Source organism: Doryrhamphus excisus, linkage group LG1 (genome assembly GCF_037039965.1).
Source record: "Doryrhamphus excisus strain RoL-2023G ecotype Guam linkage group LG1, RoL_Dexc_Guam_v1.1, whole genome shotgun sequence".
In the NCBI taxonomy this organism is placed as follows: Eukaryota; Metazoa; Chordata; class Actinopteri; order Syngnathiformes; family Syngnathidae; genus Doryrhamphus; species Doryrhamphus excisus.
The window spans coordinates 2601514-2621870 of NC_136357.1; the positions used below are offsets into that span (position 1 = coordinate 2601514).

At 40.0% G+C, this 20357-nt stretch overlaps 1 protein-coding gene across 1 annotated transcript; it reads right to left on the minus strand.

Annotated features, from left to right (window-relative positions):
• On the minus strand, positions 1 to 20236 carry LOC131131279 (GTPase HRas). The gene is made up of 6 exons (XM_058075856.2): positions 19921 to 20236; positions 10257 to 10446; positions 7701 to 7879; positions 5721 to 5880; positions 3573 to 3697; positions 1 to 1959 (listed from the first exon to the last, which is right to left on the minus strand). The coding sequence occupies exons 2-5, from the start codon at positions 10365 to 10367 to the stop codon at positions 3578 to 3580; spliced, it is 570 nt and encodes a 189-aa protein (XP_057931839.1). The 5' UTR covers positions 10368 to 10446; positions 19921 to 20236; the 3' UTR covers positions 1 to 1959; positions 3573 to 3577.
• Positions 20237 to 20357: the final 121 nt, after the last annotated feature.

A 20357-nucleotide genomic window follows, 5' to 3' on the forward strand; every position in this document is an offset into this window, starting at 1 on the left:
ATTCCTGCCCTTTTTTTTAAAGACTACATACATCTTAAATAGCTAAAGATGCAACATTTTCACAAATTCCAACCACACTTTCATTCAAGGGAGAAAGGAGCCCTTGGAACCACTGGAACTGGAACAGGAGTCCAAAACCCCCCAAAGGCATGTACAGTCTTTTTGGACATGTATACTTGGGCTTTACTAGCTAAGTATCCATGCGGAAACATTACAAGACATTCAAAGACGATGAAAATGTATGCATAGATTTGTGGAATTGTTATGGAAGTGATATATAACCATCGGGAGCCAATAAGCATCAAATTATTAATAACTACATGTCACAAAGTTTCCATGTTTGAGTGGATAAAGTGGAACCAAGTACTCCAAAAATAAATTGTACATTTCAAAATTTGTTGAAATAATATCCAGAGACATTCACAGTTCACTTCCTTCAGGCAAAGAATGAAAAGTTAATTAAAAATTATTAATGAAATGTACAAATCCATGTGGGTTAGAGCTTTTAATATTCTTAAACCGGTCACCGCTCCAGAGAATTACTCGTACATAGAAGTGAGCGATGAGTGAAATTTAAAAAATAGTCACAAAATGCTGTCTAATTTGAGTATGAGTGACGCAATTGGGCTTTTATTGGTTATTTATGACGTTTAGATGTTGTAGTTTGCCCTTCAAGTTCTGTACAGCGCGTGGCTAAACTCAACATGCTTCCATTTTTGATGTAGTCGCACACATTAAGTAAACAAACGGGTTGCGCTCAATGCGTATATATGGCGCTATACACTGGTCAGAGCACGGGTTTCTAACAGTAGTGGAGAGCACGAGCCAGTCAACATTGAAAAACAAAAGCAATGCAGCCCCCCCGGAACCAGCACCGATCGTACATACATACATACAGTACGAACCCCACACGTACATGTACAGTATACACACTGTTTGACAGTCTGAGGGTAGTAAGGTGTGTGGGATTTTGAGTATTCTGAGGCGTGTTGTGTATGTGTGTGTTTTTTTTTTTTAAAAGACGCCGACACACGACATAACTGTCGCACATTTTGCAAATAAAGGTTAATTCTATGTAAAACCTGTCTGCATACCTGTACAAGCATAACACGTTGTTCCTATTATATAGGCGGACCTCGTGAGCTGGAATCGGTGCACGTGCAAATGCATCGCACCCTCCCTCGCTAAATTAGACACAGGAATCCTACAGCTCTGTACACAAGTCATGATCGTTATTATTATTATTATTATTTTTTTTTTTACATAAAGACAACGCCTAGCAAAGAATGTAAGGCAATTGCATTCAGAACCAAAATGTCAATCTATATTCCGTCATGATCGCATCAGGTTCAGTTACTTTCTAATCATCCACCCACAAAGTATGTTCCAGTTCCAAAGCAAAATACACATACTGCTAAGCTAACAGTTAAAGAATTAGAACAGATTTCTACAAATATCCCAGGTCAGCCTCTACCTTTAAAGGGAGGTAGTTATTTTATTTTTTTTAAGTGGCTTACACGAGTGGCATAAGGAAATAAATGTCCATTGCCAATCCGGGCTGAGTGAGAAAACAGGGCACAATTGGAATGTGCATTTCCAGGTGAGGCGGGAAATAGGTGGGTGGGGGGGGGGTGGTTATTGGGGATCCAATGCAGCCCCCTGTTGAACCAGTGTTGGGACCGAAAACAGTAAGTTAGCAACCCAACAAGACCATGCTGGGGTTCAACTTTTGTCTTTAGTGGTGTTGCTCGTTAGTCGAAGTGGCCCACAAAAAAAAAAAAAAAAAGACGGGGTTAGGCCAAGATGGTTCAGGTAGCCACGCACACGTGACAATCGATATCATCCTTTCCAGAAATAAAACTCTGGTTCAGTCGATTCCTCGTTCTTTTCTTCCTATTTTCAGTCCATGCGGTGACTCTTCTTGTGCTGTAGCATCTCTTTCCAGGCTATGAAGGTAAGCTGGGGGGGGGGGGGCATGACAGGGGTGTCATTGTTTTGTACAGCGGTTTCAGTATTTTGACTTTACTGAGGCCATGTCCACACGGGAATGCTCCTGAGATGTTTTTTGGGCGAGTTGAAAACAATTTGTATCTACACTGTTCTGGTTTAGTGAATAAAATCAACAGTAGCCACGTTTACATGAGGAGTTTTTCTCTTTCCGAATGACCTTTCCGAAAGCAATGGTATACATCAGGGGTCTCAAACACACGGCCTTTCGTGTGCATTAGCGCCATCTGTGGAACAGAATCTAAACCAGGGGTCTCAAACATGCGGCCCGAGGGCCAAATGTGGCCCGCATGACACTAGTTTGAGGCCCCCACCTTGATATGAAAGTTTAATGTTAGTGCGGCCCGCGCAAGTTTGATATGGATGCTGTATGGTATCATGTACCCAGAAAAAATTATCACATATGATTAATGTTCATGTTAAAGGTTAAATAACTGTTAATAGTTATCCTCCCTATCCGTGTGGAAGTGGTAAGTTTTTGGCTATTTTTGGCTATTCCACTGTTCTCAAATATCTTAATTTTTATTTTTCTGCACAAAATAAGATGAAAAATAAATAAACAAATCAAGAATAAAGAAAATCAATCAGTAATAAATAAATATAATAATAATAATAAAACGGCAAATAATAAAAACTTAAGAAACCACATATAGTTGGTGGGTAGACAAATGATTTTTTTCAGATTAAAATGAACAAAGCATTATTAGAGCCCTGTAGACATGACAAAACACGACTATAGTCACATTTATACTCTTTTTATTTACAACATATTGCGCAACTGCAGGGTCTTGAGACACATGCTAACTCGCAAACTAGAGAGCTAGCGACTTAAACAGTAGCCTTCAAGTTATTTCCCTTTTACTTAAATAGCCAAAAACTTACCACTTCCACACGGATAGGGAGGATTAATTATTAACAGTTATTTAACCTTTAACATGAACATTAATCAAACGTAATAATTGTTTCTGGGTACATGATACCATACAGCATCCATATCAAACTTGCGCGGGCCGCACTAACATTAAACTTTCATATCAAGGCGGGGGGCCTCAAACAAGTGTCCTGCGGGCCACATTTGGGCCACGGGCCGCATGTTTGAGACCCCTGGTTTAGATTCTGTTCCACAGATGACGCTAATGCACACGAAAGCTGCTTGCCAACCGCAAATAAACAACAGAAGAAGAAAAACACCACGAAGAAGAACGCAGTCTGACAACTTTCCGATTGAGCGGGTACAAGATACCTCAATCGGATTGGGGAAAGGAATATTCCAACCCTGGGAATCCGATTATATATTCATTCAGATTGGCACTTTTCTTTCAAAATGAGGTGTATACAAAGGTTAGATTCTTTCCGTTTGAGCAAATAACCCGAATGGAATTGGAATATTTGGGTCCATGTATACGTGGCTAGTGTCTGTTCCGTCATGTCACTATTAGGCATATGACACTGGAAATATTCAGATATTATGTTAGCTTGTCCTAAGAGCTCAATTCTGGTGATGAGGACAGGTCGCTGACGTCATCGTAAAAAAAAAAAAACAAAAACAGCGGAAGTAGTCTCACCTTCATCACGATACCACACAGCGACAGCTCATGCAGTCCTGACCGCTCTCATCAGGCGGGTTGAGCTTCCTCAGCTTATGCTGCCGAATTTCCCTGACCAGTGTGTAGAAGGCATCCTCAACTCCCTGGGTAGGTACAAAAACAAAAACAAACACACACACACTTTACATGATTGGTTCATGGATTCATTTACGGTGAAAGTGATCAATACATCTAACAGGCTGAGTACTCATGCAAGGACTACTGTGACATATACATCTGCTAACAATGACCAAATTAACATTTCATATTGCATTTTATTCCTGATGCACAGCATAAAAAGTCAGTAAATGTAGTGTATTCCCTTGTCTGAAAATATATATAGCTTATAGATAATTTTGCCAGGGAACGCTAGCGGATTAGTGTGCTCTAAAAAAAAAAAAAAAAATGGCCGCTCCTGTCGTAATATCCCGTCACAAATGATTCTTGCTTGCATGTCCAGCAGGTTGTCAATAAAACCGAATGAGTCACAGATCACTTTCTGTGAAGGAGGTTGCCGAACACCCGCAAAATGTAAGTGATGACAACTTGCAGGGCCTTTTCATTTGTTACACAATGAGCACGTCCTCTCGGGGGTGGGGACGGGGGAGGAAGCGAAGCCTTCAGAAGAGCTCGCCATGGAGAAGTGTGTCAATGTTACCATGGCAATCATCTCGAATATTGTTTATCCTACTAAGTGGGGGGGAAAAAAGGCCATGGCTTTATTCTTTGCATGCCCTTGCATGAATACGAGTTCTGTAATGTTCTGGAAAAGGCGAGGCTGCTGCGTGTAGCTGTACATAATGCGCTGCTGTGAGTCAGAGGTGCAGGCTGTGCAGCAATCGCTGCTGTTGAGACCTTTCAAATGTGTTTCTATTCTCCGGACCTGGTTTGGAGTCACTGCCTGCGGCGATACAGACCTGGACACATTGCTCGGATTTGAACGGTCTTTCTTAATGTCTTTGTGACACACTTGGTTCTAATATTTTACCGCAGAACAACCGATATACACAACTAATGCTAGCATAAAGACAAGTATCCATTAGATCTGGTTCCCTTGGTAGCCTGGAAAAGTTTTACAGTGGCGACTTGGTTAGCATCATTAATCCGGTCCAACTCAAACCAAAACAGACTCTAACCAAGGCAGGTTTTCCCATAGAAAACCATGCTAATCCAATTACACAATCACCCTCAATTATTTATATAACATTCATTCATTCATTTTCTACTGCTTATCCTCACGAAGGTATATTTTTACAACACAATTATGTTTTACATGCAGAAAATGGGTCAAACCATTCACACTCACATTCATACCGATGGACAATTTGGAGTCGCCAATTAACCTAGCATGTTTTTGGAATGTGGGAAGAAACCGAAGTACCCGGAGAAAAAAACCCACGCATGCACGGGGAGAACATGCAAACTCCACACCGAGGGTGGAATTGAACCCTGGTCTCCTAGCTGTGATGTCTGCGCGCTAACCACTCGACCGCCGTGCCGCCCCGGTGTAATTAATCTATCGGAGAATTCCATTACCAGCTGTGGCGCTATCCAATAAAGATTGACGATATTTGTATAGAATATTAGAAATGTTTTGCACATGGTTGAATATTTACTCCTTTTAAAATAATAATAATGCTGTTTAAATGTGTGTTTATGAAAGCTGAATCCTACTGTGTTCAGTGTTTACATTTCAATAAATATTTGTTTAAATTTGAGACCGATAATATTTGTTATCATTGTAATTTTTTCATATATATATATTGAGGGAGTAAAAGCAGTATTGGCCACAAATATAGGCCCAAGCAAAATCGGCCATCGGCTAAGGGTGATGGAAAAAAATCGGTTTCTGCATCATCCGGAAAAAAACCATATCGGTCGATCCCTACTATCCAATCCATTATATGATGTAACTCATACATCAAAAACTTCCAAGAAAGGTTGGATTACAAAGTTTATAGTACACATTAAGCACTTATTGTGCAGCTCTAATAATGCCTTGCACCCTGCCACTTTCATATTACTGTATTATTATTATTCATAGTAGCAATATGATTGGCTTTTGACAGATTTTCACGAGAACTGGTCAGATGTACTTTCAAAATGTAGTTTTTGTCCACTATGTACCTGTCGTGTCTTGGCCGAAGTTTCGATGTAAGGGATGCCATAGGAGCGGGCGAGTTCCTGGGCTTGCCGTGTATCCACCGTGCGTGCAGGGAGGTCACATTTGTTGCCCACGAGCACCATGGGAACATCATCGGAGTCCTTCACACGTTTAATTTGCTCTCTGCACACAAAACAACACGGATCCATAACTGATCATTAATATTCCTCAGCTGTTTTCCACCCTGCCACAACAATGCGGTGTTTAATCATAGCCTCAATGCCTCATTAACGACAGCGGCTCCGCCACCGGAGAGCCAACCAAGGGAGATCTAGGACCCTGAGGAGGATCCAGTCCCGGCGGTGCAGGGGCGGGAAGGAGGGCGCTGGGTATGAGTGAGAGGGATGGAGATGGACAGGCGGGCGGGAAAGAGCATTACCTCATCGCTACAGCAGCCAGAGGGAACTGACAGAGGTGGGGGTCCGATCAATCTATTAGCTCCTTCCCCCAAAGCCACAGTGCAGCAGAACATGTCCGTGATTAAAGCAAACCCATCCATCACCAACACATCTAATACTGTTTACCAGCCTCTGACTATTACCTTTTTATAAGCCAAACGAGGCAGGTGTTTCACAGGTAATCAATTTCACATGCAATATCATCCTAAACACCCTAATCATAGCAGCAACACTTGATATTGTATTGACATGTTTATGCCAGCAGAGGGTGCATCATGGCGCTTCAGTGATTCAGTAGGCACTGTCATGATGCAATCTGTCTGAGAAATCCGGTTCTGCTCATATGCAAAAACTACATCACTTTCAAGACAGTGCTTCTGTGATGTTTTATATGTATGAAAAAAATAAGCATACTTCATATATGTATGTAATACAGTTTTATTAGTGACTCTTACCTAAATACTTTGTTTCCATGTGGATGCTTCTATCGTCTTTATTCATTGAGTTAAATAAAAATTGACGCAATGCACATAGCACAAACAAGGATACAAAAATGCTACAGCACAGTGGAACGGAGATAGGATGAAAAGTCACAGGAGTGAAATATGCATGAAGGACTTTTCATTTCTTGTGTCGGACTTGCAGGTCCATGATTAAAATTCTAACAAAGGTCTCAACTTTTTTGAGAGTGTTTAAACTATAGAGAAATGTGAGAAAATGTTATTTTTCCTGTCTTAGAAAAGTGAATAAAGTGTATGGTGAGGGGTTATGCATCCTTAAAACATCCAATAATTGAAAAATGTTGGCTACTTTGCGGATTTCACTTATTTCGGGCTATTTTAGGAACCTATCAAGAGCATTTACTATGGCAGTTACTATGGTTACCCATGATGTCATTGTATGGTCATATCATTATATCATTGTATGGTCATTATTAAAAACAAAAAAAATTATGGAAAGCAGGAAGTGAACAAATGTAACAGTTACTTATTGTAAAAGTACCAGATGGAGGGGTAGGATTTAATAAGCTGTGCTTCTTCCTACTCCTTTTGGACATGTGGAACTGTGAACTGATTATGTGATGCACTCAATTGGAATCTGATGCATGTTTTTTTTTTATTTGTTTAAAGTATTAGCTTAGCTATGTACGTTGTACTTTGACAAGCTTAATGGATTCAGTATTTGTGGCTTTGTTCATCTGACATATCTTGGATAAAAAGAAAGTAAGGAACTCCTCCGTCTATTTCTCCTTCCTTGTCCTTGGGAGTGCCATCTCCAGCTCCCCTAATTGAGTCAGGATCGATGTCATTGGCATGGCGCCGTAATCCTCCAGTTGGGGGCTAAGCTTTCTTTAGCCGTGTTAAATGCTACAGCATGACATCACCCAACCACTGCAGAGAGCTGGCACACACATAATGGAAACGCACGCCAGTCTCTCTCTCTCTCTCTCTGGACTCTAACACACTGCATGCATAAACGGGTGCCCACACGCTCATTCAGAAAAAAAAAAATCAGTTATATTATTTTTTTTTAATTTTACCACACCTGTACTGATGAATGTCCTCAAAGGACTTGGTGTTATTAATGGCGAAGACACAGAGGAACCCCTCCCCCGTCCTCATGTACTGGTCCCTCATGGCGCTGTACTCCTCCTGACCGGCAGTGTCCAGGATGTCCAGCAGACAGGTCTCTCCGTCAATCACAACCTGTTTCCTGTACGAGTCCTGCAAATATTACGACATGCGGCAGAGCAAGGATAGCAGGTAAACAAAAAGGCGAAGGCGGTCCTTGCACGCTGCTGATTTAGAAGAAAATACAAGCAAGTACTAGAAAATACAAAATATGCAGTATGTGTGTCAGTGTTCACAGGTTTCTGAAAACAAGCCATTTCACTTATAATATACTGTATGTGTGTGAGAGTCTACATTATATCTTATTTACAGCTTATTTTCCCTTATTATGTCTACTATATTGGCTAATACGAGTATAAAAGGTGACTATAGGGGTGTTATTCCATGTCTAGAGGTCTCTACCAATGTTAAAAAACTGAATTCAGAAGGTAATAACCAAGTTTTCATGCTCCAGCTACATCCTGCTTTGCAGAAACTCACTTATCACGGTTCAGTGTGGAACCAATGTACTACAATGAACAAGGGACTACTGTATAATATGTTGACATTGAAGTCATGCAATTCCATTGCGGGGAAAATACATCTAAGTGCATCATGTCAGCGAGACATTGGGATGTCATGGTGAACCTCAGAAGACCTCAGTTAACTCTGGGTATGTTTAGATTATTGTGTCTTTTTATAGTTTGTGTCTTCATACTAGGGATGTCCCAATGCATATTTTTTTGGCTTCTGATCCGATCCTTTTTATAGCCAGGTCCCTAATCCAATAAAAGACGGGCATGCAAAATACCTTTAGGATAGGACTAATCATTTGACATGGTTACATTTGTGGTGTGATTTAGAATATATTATATTTTTTAACAAACTGTCTTCAATGCAATAGTAATTTATTGATTGTCCCTAGGGTTAGAGCAGCAGGGCTATATGGAATCAGTTACATTTTTTCCTAAATCCATTTTATTTTTTTAACACTTAAAAAAAAAAATCACTATAGATGGTGTGTTTTTGTGTCAGTGAATACAAATCTTTACATTTATTGATACAATCATACACCAATAGACAATTTTGCCCAGTATTTCAGAAGCGAATGTAGCTTTTTTTAACGTTTCGTGGCTAAAAAAACTGTCAGCAAACAATTTATTTCTACTTCCGTGGAGCTTCCAAATATATGTAGAGTAGCTCCAACAGCACATTGGATGAACTCGAGTCAGTAGTTAGCCCTCCGATGTGCAGCCACAAAAACATGGGAGTGCCTTCCCTTTGTTTATTAGAGCACAGGAGCCAGGAATGCAAATACACAAAAAGGACATTGTCTGGTCAGAGGCTGGCGTGGTTCGAAAAAGAGAAAGTGAAGGAAAAAAACAGAAATATACAGACTTAAAAAAAAAAAAAAAAATTAAAGTACTTTTCAATAAGCATGGCTGATACTTTCTAAGTGAACTTATTTCAAGCCTAACTACCAGACTTGCCAATACAATTGTCACAGAATGTGCTAATATGTATTAACTTGCACCGACGCGATGGGTCAAACCATTCACACTCACATTCATGTGAGTTGTGTGTCATTGTGTGTCAAAATACAGTTGATATTATCCAATATGCTCAGTATCATGCTACCTTCCAACACATGGATTCCAATGGGAATAATGTGTAAAACAGGGCTCTCAAACATGCGGCCCGCGGGCCAAATGTGGCCCGCAGGACACTAGTTTGAGGCCCCCGCCTTGATATAAAAGTTTAATGTTAGTGCGGCCCGCGCAAGTTGGATATGTATGGTATCATGTACCCAGAAAAAAATATTAAGTTTGATTAATGTTCATGTTAAAGGTTAAATAACTGTTAATAGTTATCCTCCCGATCCGTGTGGAAGTGGTAAGTTTTTGGCTTTTTAAGTTTAAAGGAAATAACTTGGAGGCTACAGTTTAGGTCGCTAGCTCTCTAGTTTGCGAGTTAGCATGTGTCACAAGACCCTGCAGTTGCGTAATATGTTGTAAATAAAAATGTGACTATAGTCGTATTTTGTCATGTCTGCAGGGCTCTAATAATGCTTTGTTCATTTTAATCTGAAAAAAATAATTTGTCTACCCACCAACTATATGTGTTTTTTTAAGTTTTTATTATTTGCTGTTTTATTATTATTATAAAATTGATTTATTACAGATTGATTGATTTTCTTTAGTTTTGATTTGTTTATTTTTCATCTTATTTTGTGCAGAAAAATAAAAATTAAGATATTTGAGAACAGTGGAATGTTTTATCAGAGCTTTTATTGTAGAAAATCGGAACCAAAGCACTGAAAAAGTTTCTATATTTTTCTGTTTTTAATAAATGCGTTTTTTTTTTGTTTTTTTTTTGGAAAACCTGATGTGGCCCCAGTCTCACCCAGACCCTAGCTCCAGTGGCACCCCAAGTAAATTGAGTTTGAGACCCCTGGTGTAAAACATGAAGAAAGCGGAAGAGAGAGTTGTACCTCTATGGTCGGGTCATATTCATCCACAAAGTGGTTCTGGATGAGTTGGATGGTAAGTGCACTCTTGCCCACGCCTCCAGCTCCCACCACCACCAGCTTATACTCCGTCATCTTTGCCGCTGCGGCTCACGCACACACACACACACGCACGCACACACACACACACACACGCACACACACACGGTTTCTGCTGTAAAGAAAAGGAAGCAGAGGTAGGCTGCCATTTAGTACAATAACAAATCGTCAATTCAACGCACATTACCAACAGGGGACATTCAAAAAGCTTAAACTCGGTATTGTGTTTGTTCTATCATCAGTGATACTGAACAGGCAGATATTACCATTAGTGCTAGGTGATAAGAGAGTGAGAAAAAAGAGATAGGAAGAGAGCACCATGGCAGCTAGGGTTAGGATCCTCACATGGGGAATGTTAAAAATGTGCTGAAGGTACTCAGCGTTCCACAATCTCCTGCTGCACAGAAAAAGGAGCGGGACAATTCATATTTTTGATGGATAGTACATGATCATGTTCCTGATTGTTATGTTCTTTCTTAATGGCAACGTTGTTACGCCAATATATCGTATATCTTTGTTTGGGTCCCACGGAGAAAACATTTCAAATTTGGGTTTTGGGGAACCTTGCTGAGAAGATACGAGCGCCAGTTGCACCAAAAGTCTTAGAACTCTTAGAAACCCCTTTAAAAACACTTTATGTTGTTATATTAAAACTTTGCAATGGATTTTTCCAGGCTGGCGAAAAGCCCTCCCCGCCATATTTTTACATTTTGCACTGTTGCATCATTAAGAGGTTTTAAGTAGAGCTTCAGAATGCAAAAAAAGAAGAAATGAAAGCGAAACAAAGAGTTGCTGAGTTAACAATTGACTGCAATCCTTCATGTGAAATAGGCTCTTCATCAGCTGATCAAAAGTTTAAGTCTTTCAAAGCCACAGTCTTCATTTTCTATCAGGTATTCACAATGTCATGATCTTTTGATGGCAAAGTCAAAGTGAAAGCGATGTTATATTACACTGTGTACATTATTTGTACTTCTAAAATAATCCATAACAATGTACCCGTTACATACTGTACAGTGGCAACATGTGAGTCAGCATACTGAAAACTCACCACAACGTTACTAAGTCCGTGACCAGCAACTGACCCGCAGGCGTGACGGTACATGATGAGTCAGTGGTACGAATACAAACAGCTTCCACGGAGGTTTACCAAGATTGCATCAAATGCAAGTTAGGACTAGCGACACTGAATCCACGGCCGACCGCAGTCTGCTGGAGGCCCCTAGCAACCGCAGGGACTGCCTGCCTGCAGTCGCTGTTTGACATCATACAGATGATGAGTGACAAGGTCATACCATCATGGGAATAATGTCTCACAAAAACATATGAGAGAACTAGAGGTCCAGGGTCCGGAACACTGTGTGTGTGATCTATTTGTGTTGCGGAGGAGGAGTATGGATGACTTATATCGGTATCAGCCGATATTCAAGGCTGCAATATCGGTTTGGAATTGAAAAAGGGGGCCATCTTTGGCGACCGTCATCCGTTACATCAGATTTACTACATGTACTAATTGGGAGCAGCTGTGCTTTCTCACTCAAATCATAGCCTGGGACTGAAGGGCCACAGCTTGCACTGTGGGTTACTTAACTCATACAATCCCAGTCCCGCTCGGTACCGGCCATTTTGAAGGATGCTCAATGATTTTTCAAGGCACACGGAATATTGTGTTCTAAGGCTATAAAAACATGGTACCTATCAAAAGAAAGAGTCCACTCATCTTTCGTCGGAAAAAAAGACTTAGTTTCTACCTTTTTCCATTTAGTAATCAGCAGTAGAATATACTAAGTTTCAGCAAAATATTAGTTCAACATAGACAGCTATTTGTGAAAAGATACATTTCAAGCAAATTTAGCCATTTTGCCTAAATATACAAACAACTATGCCAGAACATAAACAACTCACAAAAATGGTCGTTTTACATAAAAATACCATTATTTACAAATATAACACCATGGACTATTTTAGAGTTTTCACATTTGGAACTGAACTGTGTGCTACACGGCTCCATGCATTTTCACTTCCTGGTTGTTTTTACGGCTTAAAACCTCACCAAACATGATCTCTTCTATTGCACAGTTACGTCATCACCACTTTTTGCCTCTTGTACAAAAAAAATCTGTCTTTGGGATTGGGTGTTTGGATTAAAACAATATACCAATATGTCTTTGGTAGCGAATGAGTTAATGCAGGTACTCGTCAATGCCAATTGACGAGTACCAATCAACCTGAATTAAAATAATACAAGTGAGCGCATGTTTGCCTCACAGTGGTTTGTCTGCAATTCCCTCAGTGCGCCACGTTTCTTATGTTGAGGCAGAGTAAGATTAGCCATGTCTTGCCCGATGACGTTAATGATTGACTGAAAGACAGACTCTATAAAAGAAAGACCGAGGCATCAGGCAGCAGCAATAGATCCTCACATCAGGAAACACGTTGCCGCGGCCTTGCAGGAAGAGGTGGCTCTGAGCAGTGTCAGCCAACGCTGCTGCAAATCATAATGGGAATAGCATTGTTTGAACATGCATGTTGTAAACGGTATTCTTACTAAGTGGGGATGAAAACATAATAAACTTGAATAACAAAAATTGTATGTGCAGACCAATTCTATCATGAGTGCATTTTTTGGAAAGCAGTTCAGGATCACACAAAAGCCTGGATGACTACACAAAACAACTAAAGTAGAGATAAGATGAAACCAGCACGGAAAAGCATCAGAATGAGGGGGGAGTATGGACGTGCTGGAGGCAATGTTATGGCAACGGCAAAGGAATATTTGGCAACCTACGAAAATGGGTCACCAAGGCTTTTGGAAGAAACATAAGGGGGCGTGGACATACAGATTTACATATACAGACTTAGTGGGGGGACCTAGGGAACCTATGGACCTTGCTTGGAAAATAAATCACAATAATGAATAATAATATTTTTTTTTAAATGTCCTCCTTAAACCGTTGGAAACGTTACCCAAAATACTAATAGAGTTATATTATCAATCAAAACAGTGTACAGTAGCTCTTAAAACTGTAAAGGAGCTCTCCCAAGATTATAGCCTGTACAGTACAGTCCTGAACCTGGAAAAAAAACAGCAAAAAACAGAGCCACTGTAACCACAACACACACACACACACACACATTTGACACAGATGGTTATGCATGGCCGCTGCATACCGAATCTAAAGGCACACCTGCCAAAAGGATGTAACTGACAGTTTAAATTGCAAATTCAACAGAGCCATGCCTGCTGCTGGAAGATTGGAGGCCCGGAAACCAGACGGCCTTACTATCTCCTTTCAAACTAGGCCATGTCAGCGACTGATAAATAATCCACACACTAGGAGATGACTAGAAACTTCATCATGCTTTGAGATGCGCTTGCTTTCTTTGAGACACTTGTCAGTAAGGTCTCACGCTGAGCTGTTGTACCAATGGGATAATGACGCCTCCACTGGTGGAAATATCAATCAGCAGTGAATATCAATTATGTCACATATATGGTGGGAAAGCAATAAGTTATTGCATATGTCTAAATTGTTGTTATGCTGCTATTGGTATTCTTTGAAATGGCCTCTGCTCCACCTTCATTGATGATGTGATTTTTTGCAGTGAGACGCCACCTTCTTGTTTTGCCATGAGTTATTTCTTGAATTCAACAGTGTTTCTCACCCCAGTAATCCAAAAAGGAGCAAAAGAAAGTTTTGAGTATCAGCATTTTCACATTTTTGTCTCATCTTGTGACAAAAACAGAAAGATGGTGCCCGTGTTGTATCTCGGTACACTCACATGTAGAATTAGGTCTTCAATAAAAAGTAAAAGTTTATGTTCATTTATCCCTTTCGTTTGTCATTTATATGTATTTACAATTTTTGTATGCATATAAAACTATAAAAAAAAGTCAAAAGCTGACGACATCATGCACGGGCTACATAGCTGACTTGTTTTGTTTTTACTTTGTGATAAAAACATACATTAAGGACACAGTTGGACTCACATAGTGTGTTATTAACACAAGACATGCAGCACATTGTACGGTAACCGGAAAATGTACACAAAATGAGGCAAAATTTGTGAGTAAATACATGTTAACGGACGCAAACGTTCCAAGCAAATCCACTTTATTTATATAGCAAATTTTATAAACAGAGTTTCCAAACTGCTGCACAGACTAGTAAAATAAAAAGTAACAATAAAATTAAAAAAAATAAATAAAAGTACAAATTTCATTTAATCCAAAACTAAAAGCTCAAATAAGAAATAAAATAGTAAAATAGATATTAAAATATTAAACGTTGGTTCCACGGTAATACAAAACAGTGGAACTTATGTTTCAGCTGCTATGATATCCAAAACATAACATTGTAGTCCAAAACATGTTCTTTGACGTACATGCATCGCGAATCGAACCAACATAGTCTGCACACAATGCGACTGAAATTGATTGACAGAATATGCAAATGAGCTAGTAGGACACTAGTTTGAGGCCCCCGCCTTGATATGAAAGTTTAATGTTAGTTTGATATGGATGCTGTATGGTATCATGTACCCAGAAAAAAATTATTACGTTTGATTAATGTTCATGTTAAAGGTTAAATAACTGTTAATAGTTATCCTCCCTATCCGTGTGGAAGTGGTAAGTTTTTGGCTATTTAAGTTTAAAGGAAATAACTTGGAGGCTACCGTTTAGGTCGCTAGCTCTCTAGTTTGCGAGGTAGCATGTGTCTCAAGACCCTGCAGTTGCGCAATATGTTGTAAATAAAAAGAGTATAAATGTGACTATAGTTGTGTTTTGTCATGTCTACAGGGCTCTAATAATGGTTTGTTCATTTTAATCTGAAAAAAATAATTTGTCTACCCACCAACTATATGTGGTTTCTTAAGTTTTTATTATCTGCAGTTTTATTATTATTATATTTATTTATTTATTACTGATTGATTGATTTTATTATTCTTGATTTGTTTATTTTTCATCTTATTTTGTGTAGTGTAGTAAAAAGTAAGATATTTGAGAAGAGAAGAGTTTTATCAGAGCTTTTATTGTAGAAAATCAGAACCAAAGCAAAATTTATTCATTTTTCTGTTTTTAATAAATACGTTTTTGTTGTTTTTTTTTTTTTTTTTGAAAACCTGATGCGGCCCAGCCTCGCCCAGACCCTAGCTCCAGTGGCCCCCAGGTGAATTGATTTTGAGACCCCTGATTTAGAGGGATGGATATAGATGACATGGCAATATATATTAAAGTGATCATCTATTTTAAGATGCCAATTGTTTGGGAAATAGCTTTCAAAGGCTGACCCATACATGCCTTATGTAGGAATATGGTTGCTTCCTGAATTATTTATTTTCAGACTGACTGATGGAAAACATTGCAGTTTTATAACATGTTCGTTGTAAGAAGACACAATCCGTTGGGCTACGACTTGCCTGTTCTCAATTGCAGGCCCGTTACAATTTCATTTATAAAGCATACAAAAAGCAGATACGATGAGGTCCCAAAAAGTATGCTCACAAAATTTGCAAAAGCCTTCCTTCCGCGACCAGCACGTCTGTGTTTGGGGTTATTTATAACTTGCCACCTCCAGTCTGGGAAATTAACAGTTGGTTTTGAAACCCTAGACCCCCTGCCTGAGCCAAGAGGATAATCTTACATGACAGTTTAAGGAGGGCGCTAGTGAAGTGAACTGATGGGAACAGAGTCATAATGTGAGGATCTTGATCTAAAATCTTGGACTCAAGGTCCAGCATCTGTGAAGGAAAACGCAGTACAAGAATGGTCATCTTTCACAGTACGAATTCTGTTCTCTATTTAAGCGCTTAATTGGTTAAAGAATCCATACTCGCAGAGTCACAAGACTACTGCAGAGATAATAGATATTTAATGGAGCGCTGATGGTAAGGAGACCCTCTCTGGGGAGGTATCACAATCAAATACGAGGCTCCACGACAGATAGCCGCACCCTCCTCCTGCAGTCCAATGACATCATCCACCAAAACAGCATCCAAACAAGTGTTGACTGGCAGATGAGCAATCACTTTTCTGATCTCCAAGGCCCGTGAAACAAAGTGTGAATTGTTAACCTGACGTGTTTTTAACCATAAAACATCTCATAGTATCAATGGAAGCTGAGGAAAATAGCAAACGTTGAAGAAAACCCATCAGTGTACCACCTTTCATAGTACTGCCTTTGTGCACACTTAAACAAGCAGCTGACCTTTTCCCTACAGGGTCAGGTCTTTTGGCGGCTGGAGCAGGGAGAGAGACCGTGGAGGCAGCATTAGAGATGAAAAGGCCAGCTGACCTCCACAAAGGACAATTGGTTAGAGGAGCCAAACGACTTATCAGACACAAAATACTCCCACACTCATCGGTCGGTCTGTCTTGGGAACAGGGGAGCCGGTCATTGTTTGTGTTGATCAAGTCTGAGAGAAAAGAGAGCTCACTCTTATGATACGGTTCATTCGCCAAGAAGTTCCATCTCTCCAAGCTCATTTCAATTTATTACATCTATAAGAAGTACAATGAAGGAAAACTGCACTTTTTTTTGCCCATCTTCTACAATCCTTATATGAGATATGAACACATGTCTGTCTCTTTTCTGTGTGTTCTAAATATATAAAAACAGATAAAAAGAGACAGCTCGTTACTGCACATAATGAGACACGCCTATGCTGGCAGGTACATCCATGATAAGATGTCATACTTATAGTATTTTATTTTTTTCCTGGGTTCATTGATTTCACATACAGTAAAGTCTCGTTATATCGATATTCTCGGGAGTCGGAAAAAATACCGATATAACCGGACTATCCATATATCCGATCCTGCGCCGAACTGCATTAAAAGTGGGCGGATCTTTGATATGGCATGTAATTTTCTCCTTGAGTTCATGGATTGCGTATCTAGCATGCTTTTGTACTACAATAAATTTTGTACTACAGTAAATAAAAATAAACTTACGCTGTAGTGATTACCGGTTACCGGGACATAATTCACTCCGGAACTATCGATAGGGAAGGTGTTGCCACCCGGAGGGGTAGGCGCGAGGGACGGGTGTTTTCCGCTGTGTGTGCTGCACTCTGGTGGTGGAAGTGTGAAAAATAGTTGACTGGAAGCAGCCGTTCGCCGTGTTCTTTTTTGGTATTGAAATCCTTAAGCAAAGATTGATTTAAGCTGCTTTTGTATCGATATAAGCAGACCAAATTGGCTGGCGGGAGATGAAAAGGGCATCGTAGTAACCGGATTATCATAATAACCGTGTATCGTACTAACGGAGCTAATTATATCATAAAAGACTAAAAATTTGCCGGGAAATGAAAATAGTATCGTAATAAGTAGTAATTCGTTATAACCGATATCGATATGACGAGACTTTACTGTAGTAACAAAAAAGGAACGCCTACAGCTAGCATTAACGTTTCCAAACTGCAAAATAAAAACAACAGCAGCTCCTTCGGTAGTGACCTGAGGGGTTGTGACGCGCTCCGGGCACTATGTGGTGAAACAAGTTGCTATCTGGCTAGTAGCTAGCCGGTGTGATGTATGTCAGTATGCCAGAGTAGTTCAATTGGCATAATAATAATAATAATAATAACTGTACTTTGGTTAATATGCATGTCACATTAAATACAAATGGGTCGTTGTTGGTGCTTTTTTCAGAAGGCTTCCCAATCTTGTTTTATATATATTTTTAGAATGCACAGACATGTTCACATATCACATGACAAATGGGGATGATGGGCAAAATCCCAAAAAAGGTCACTTCTCCTTTAACAATAAACAAAAAAGGAGCCTATCCCGAGATTTTAATTCACAGCTACATCTTTCCAAATTACATCCCGGGAAGCCAGCCCAGGCCAATGTCGGGAATCTATTTAAAATATTTGTATGTGAAAAGCCTCTCGGATAATTGCCTCAATTCTCAATTCATGCCTTGACTCTTGGATGTCACTGAAGACCTCATGAATGGAATATGATGCCCATTTCTCTTCATTAAAAATGGGCATTTCACTATATTTCCCTTGCCGACTCTGGGAACCGGACTCCAGACTGCAACTATGAGGTTGAATTTTGAAGTTTAAATCTACTTCGTATGCGCGACCGGAAAAAGTATGTATCCCCATATTGAGTTGATAAGGGATGCACTTTGTCCGTTATTAACATGATAACTATTACAGTGATTATTAAAAATAGTCAATCGCTCACCAGATGAGGTGATCACTCACCTTTCAATCACACGGCCGTTCGACTTTTCTGACTTCCACACTTTGCCGGACCGCCGCTAGCTTACTAGTTTTCCGCCTAGCCTCTGGTCATCCAATTCCGAAGGTACCTTTACCACACTGATATCTGTCTTTAAAACATACAAGCAATATATGTTACGTTTTTTTCCGGTGTTTATCTGTTTGCGTTCAAAATAATTACAAAAGTTCTGAATGGATTGGGCTGAAATTTTCAGGAATTGTCGCAAATGGGATATGGAAGAACTGATTAAATTTTAGGGGTGATCTGGACTGCGTTTGGGTAAAACCGATATTGTTGATATTGTCCAACTCTCAATTTCTAATACCGATATGTGTCACATGACATATCTCCTTTGGTGGAATTAACACATATGTGTTGTATACTGCATTTTTTAAATATTGGTTTTCATGATTGACGAAAAAAAATCAGATACCGACAACCAATACTGCATTTTTATGCTGATGTACCGATAATTATTTGACATTCCTATCAAAACAATGTAGAATTATTATTTTGGTGTGAATCACAACATGGGCGAGAACTATGGGACTTGACAGAGGTCTGCGCTCTCCTAGTCTTGTCTTGAAAACACAAGTTGTGAGTCCATAGCAGTTGTTTACACTTTCATGCCTCCGCATTGTCCACTTCCCACATTCGTGAAGCAGTCATGGCATTATTTGCCACGCAACAACAAGCATCACCTCTAGTTCTCACTCATTCAGGACTAAGTACTCTGGCAGGCGAACTAAGACCCATCTCTTCGTCCCTGTTTGATGCAAAGGAAATGAGTAAAGAGCAAAAGGACTGGTTCTGTTTCAACTGGACCAAAAATGACAAGTGTGAACGTACCCTTAATTCCACTTTTCCACAACATTTCAAGGATGCAACAGTGAGACGCCTTCAAACCTGGTAAAGGAATCCAACTTCCGCAGTGATACACATTCAGTTGTCAGGGTGTCTCCCTTCGCTTTGCGTTCACAGCAGCAACCTCGTTAATTGTTATTTATCCGTCAATAGAATCAAAAGATGCATTCAATGAAACTGTGTAACCAAATGACTTCATGTTCTTTTTTTTTTTGAGGGGTGGGGGCAGATGGAGACATCCACTAACCTCCACCCAAAATGAAGAGGGGGCCGTGGTTCAGAATGCTAATTGTTTGAAAATAAAAGCCACATGCATTGTTAGGGAGAATACACATGTATTATTGTACGAGTGGAATTGAACGCGTCCCCACTGCTATAGCTAACATGTCGTAAATGTGTACAGCAAGACACCACACGCGGTACAAAGGCGGACACCTTATTTGACAGCATTTTTCGTACACTGGAATGTGTCTATTGCATACTTACAGCAAACTGGGCTCTAATTAGCGTTGTTTTGTCTGCCAGGAAAGAATGAGAAGGGAAAAGAGATGTTCCGACTCAAGTTGCTTCTCGAATTGAAGAGATCCAAACAGTCTTCGCCTCGCTTCCGGTCGTCTTGAAATAACTGTATCTCTATTATCGGCCACAAACGGTTGACTTTTCCGCTTGCTAAATAGCACCGAGCTGCTCACTGGCACGCATTGCTTGTGCCCGCGTCGAACAATGTGTCTCCAGTGAGAGGATGGGGAGTGACTGCAGCCCACGCCCAGCGCAGTCCGACACAGAACCGCCCCGTTGTGCAAGCCGTGCCCGACAGACAACTGGAACGCGCACCTCAAGGGGGTGCGCGCATACGACCAAGTCGTCTACGTTGCAGACGCGGACAATGCATGATGAGATGCTTCCATTGATGTTTTATTGTA

Excerpts from the sequence above, each read along its gene's own strand:
- LOC131131279 (XM_058075856.2), bottom strand. The coding sequence starts at position 10,367 with ATGACGGAGTATAAGCTGGTGGTGGTGGGAGCTGGAGGCGTGGGCAAG. Across the intron at positions 7,880-10,256 it reads AATATGACCCGACCATAGAG|GACTCGTACAGGAAACAGGT; the intron begins GTACAACTCTCT and ends TAATATTTGCAG. Across the intron at positions 5,881-7,700 it reads GAGGACATTCATCAGTACAG|AGAGCAAATTAAACGTGTGA; the intron begins GTGTGGTAAAAT and ends TTTTGTGTGCAG.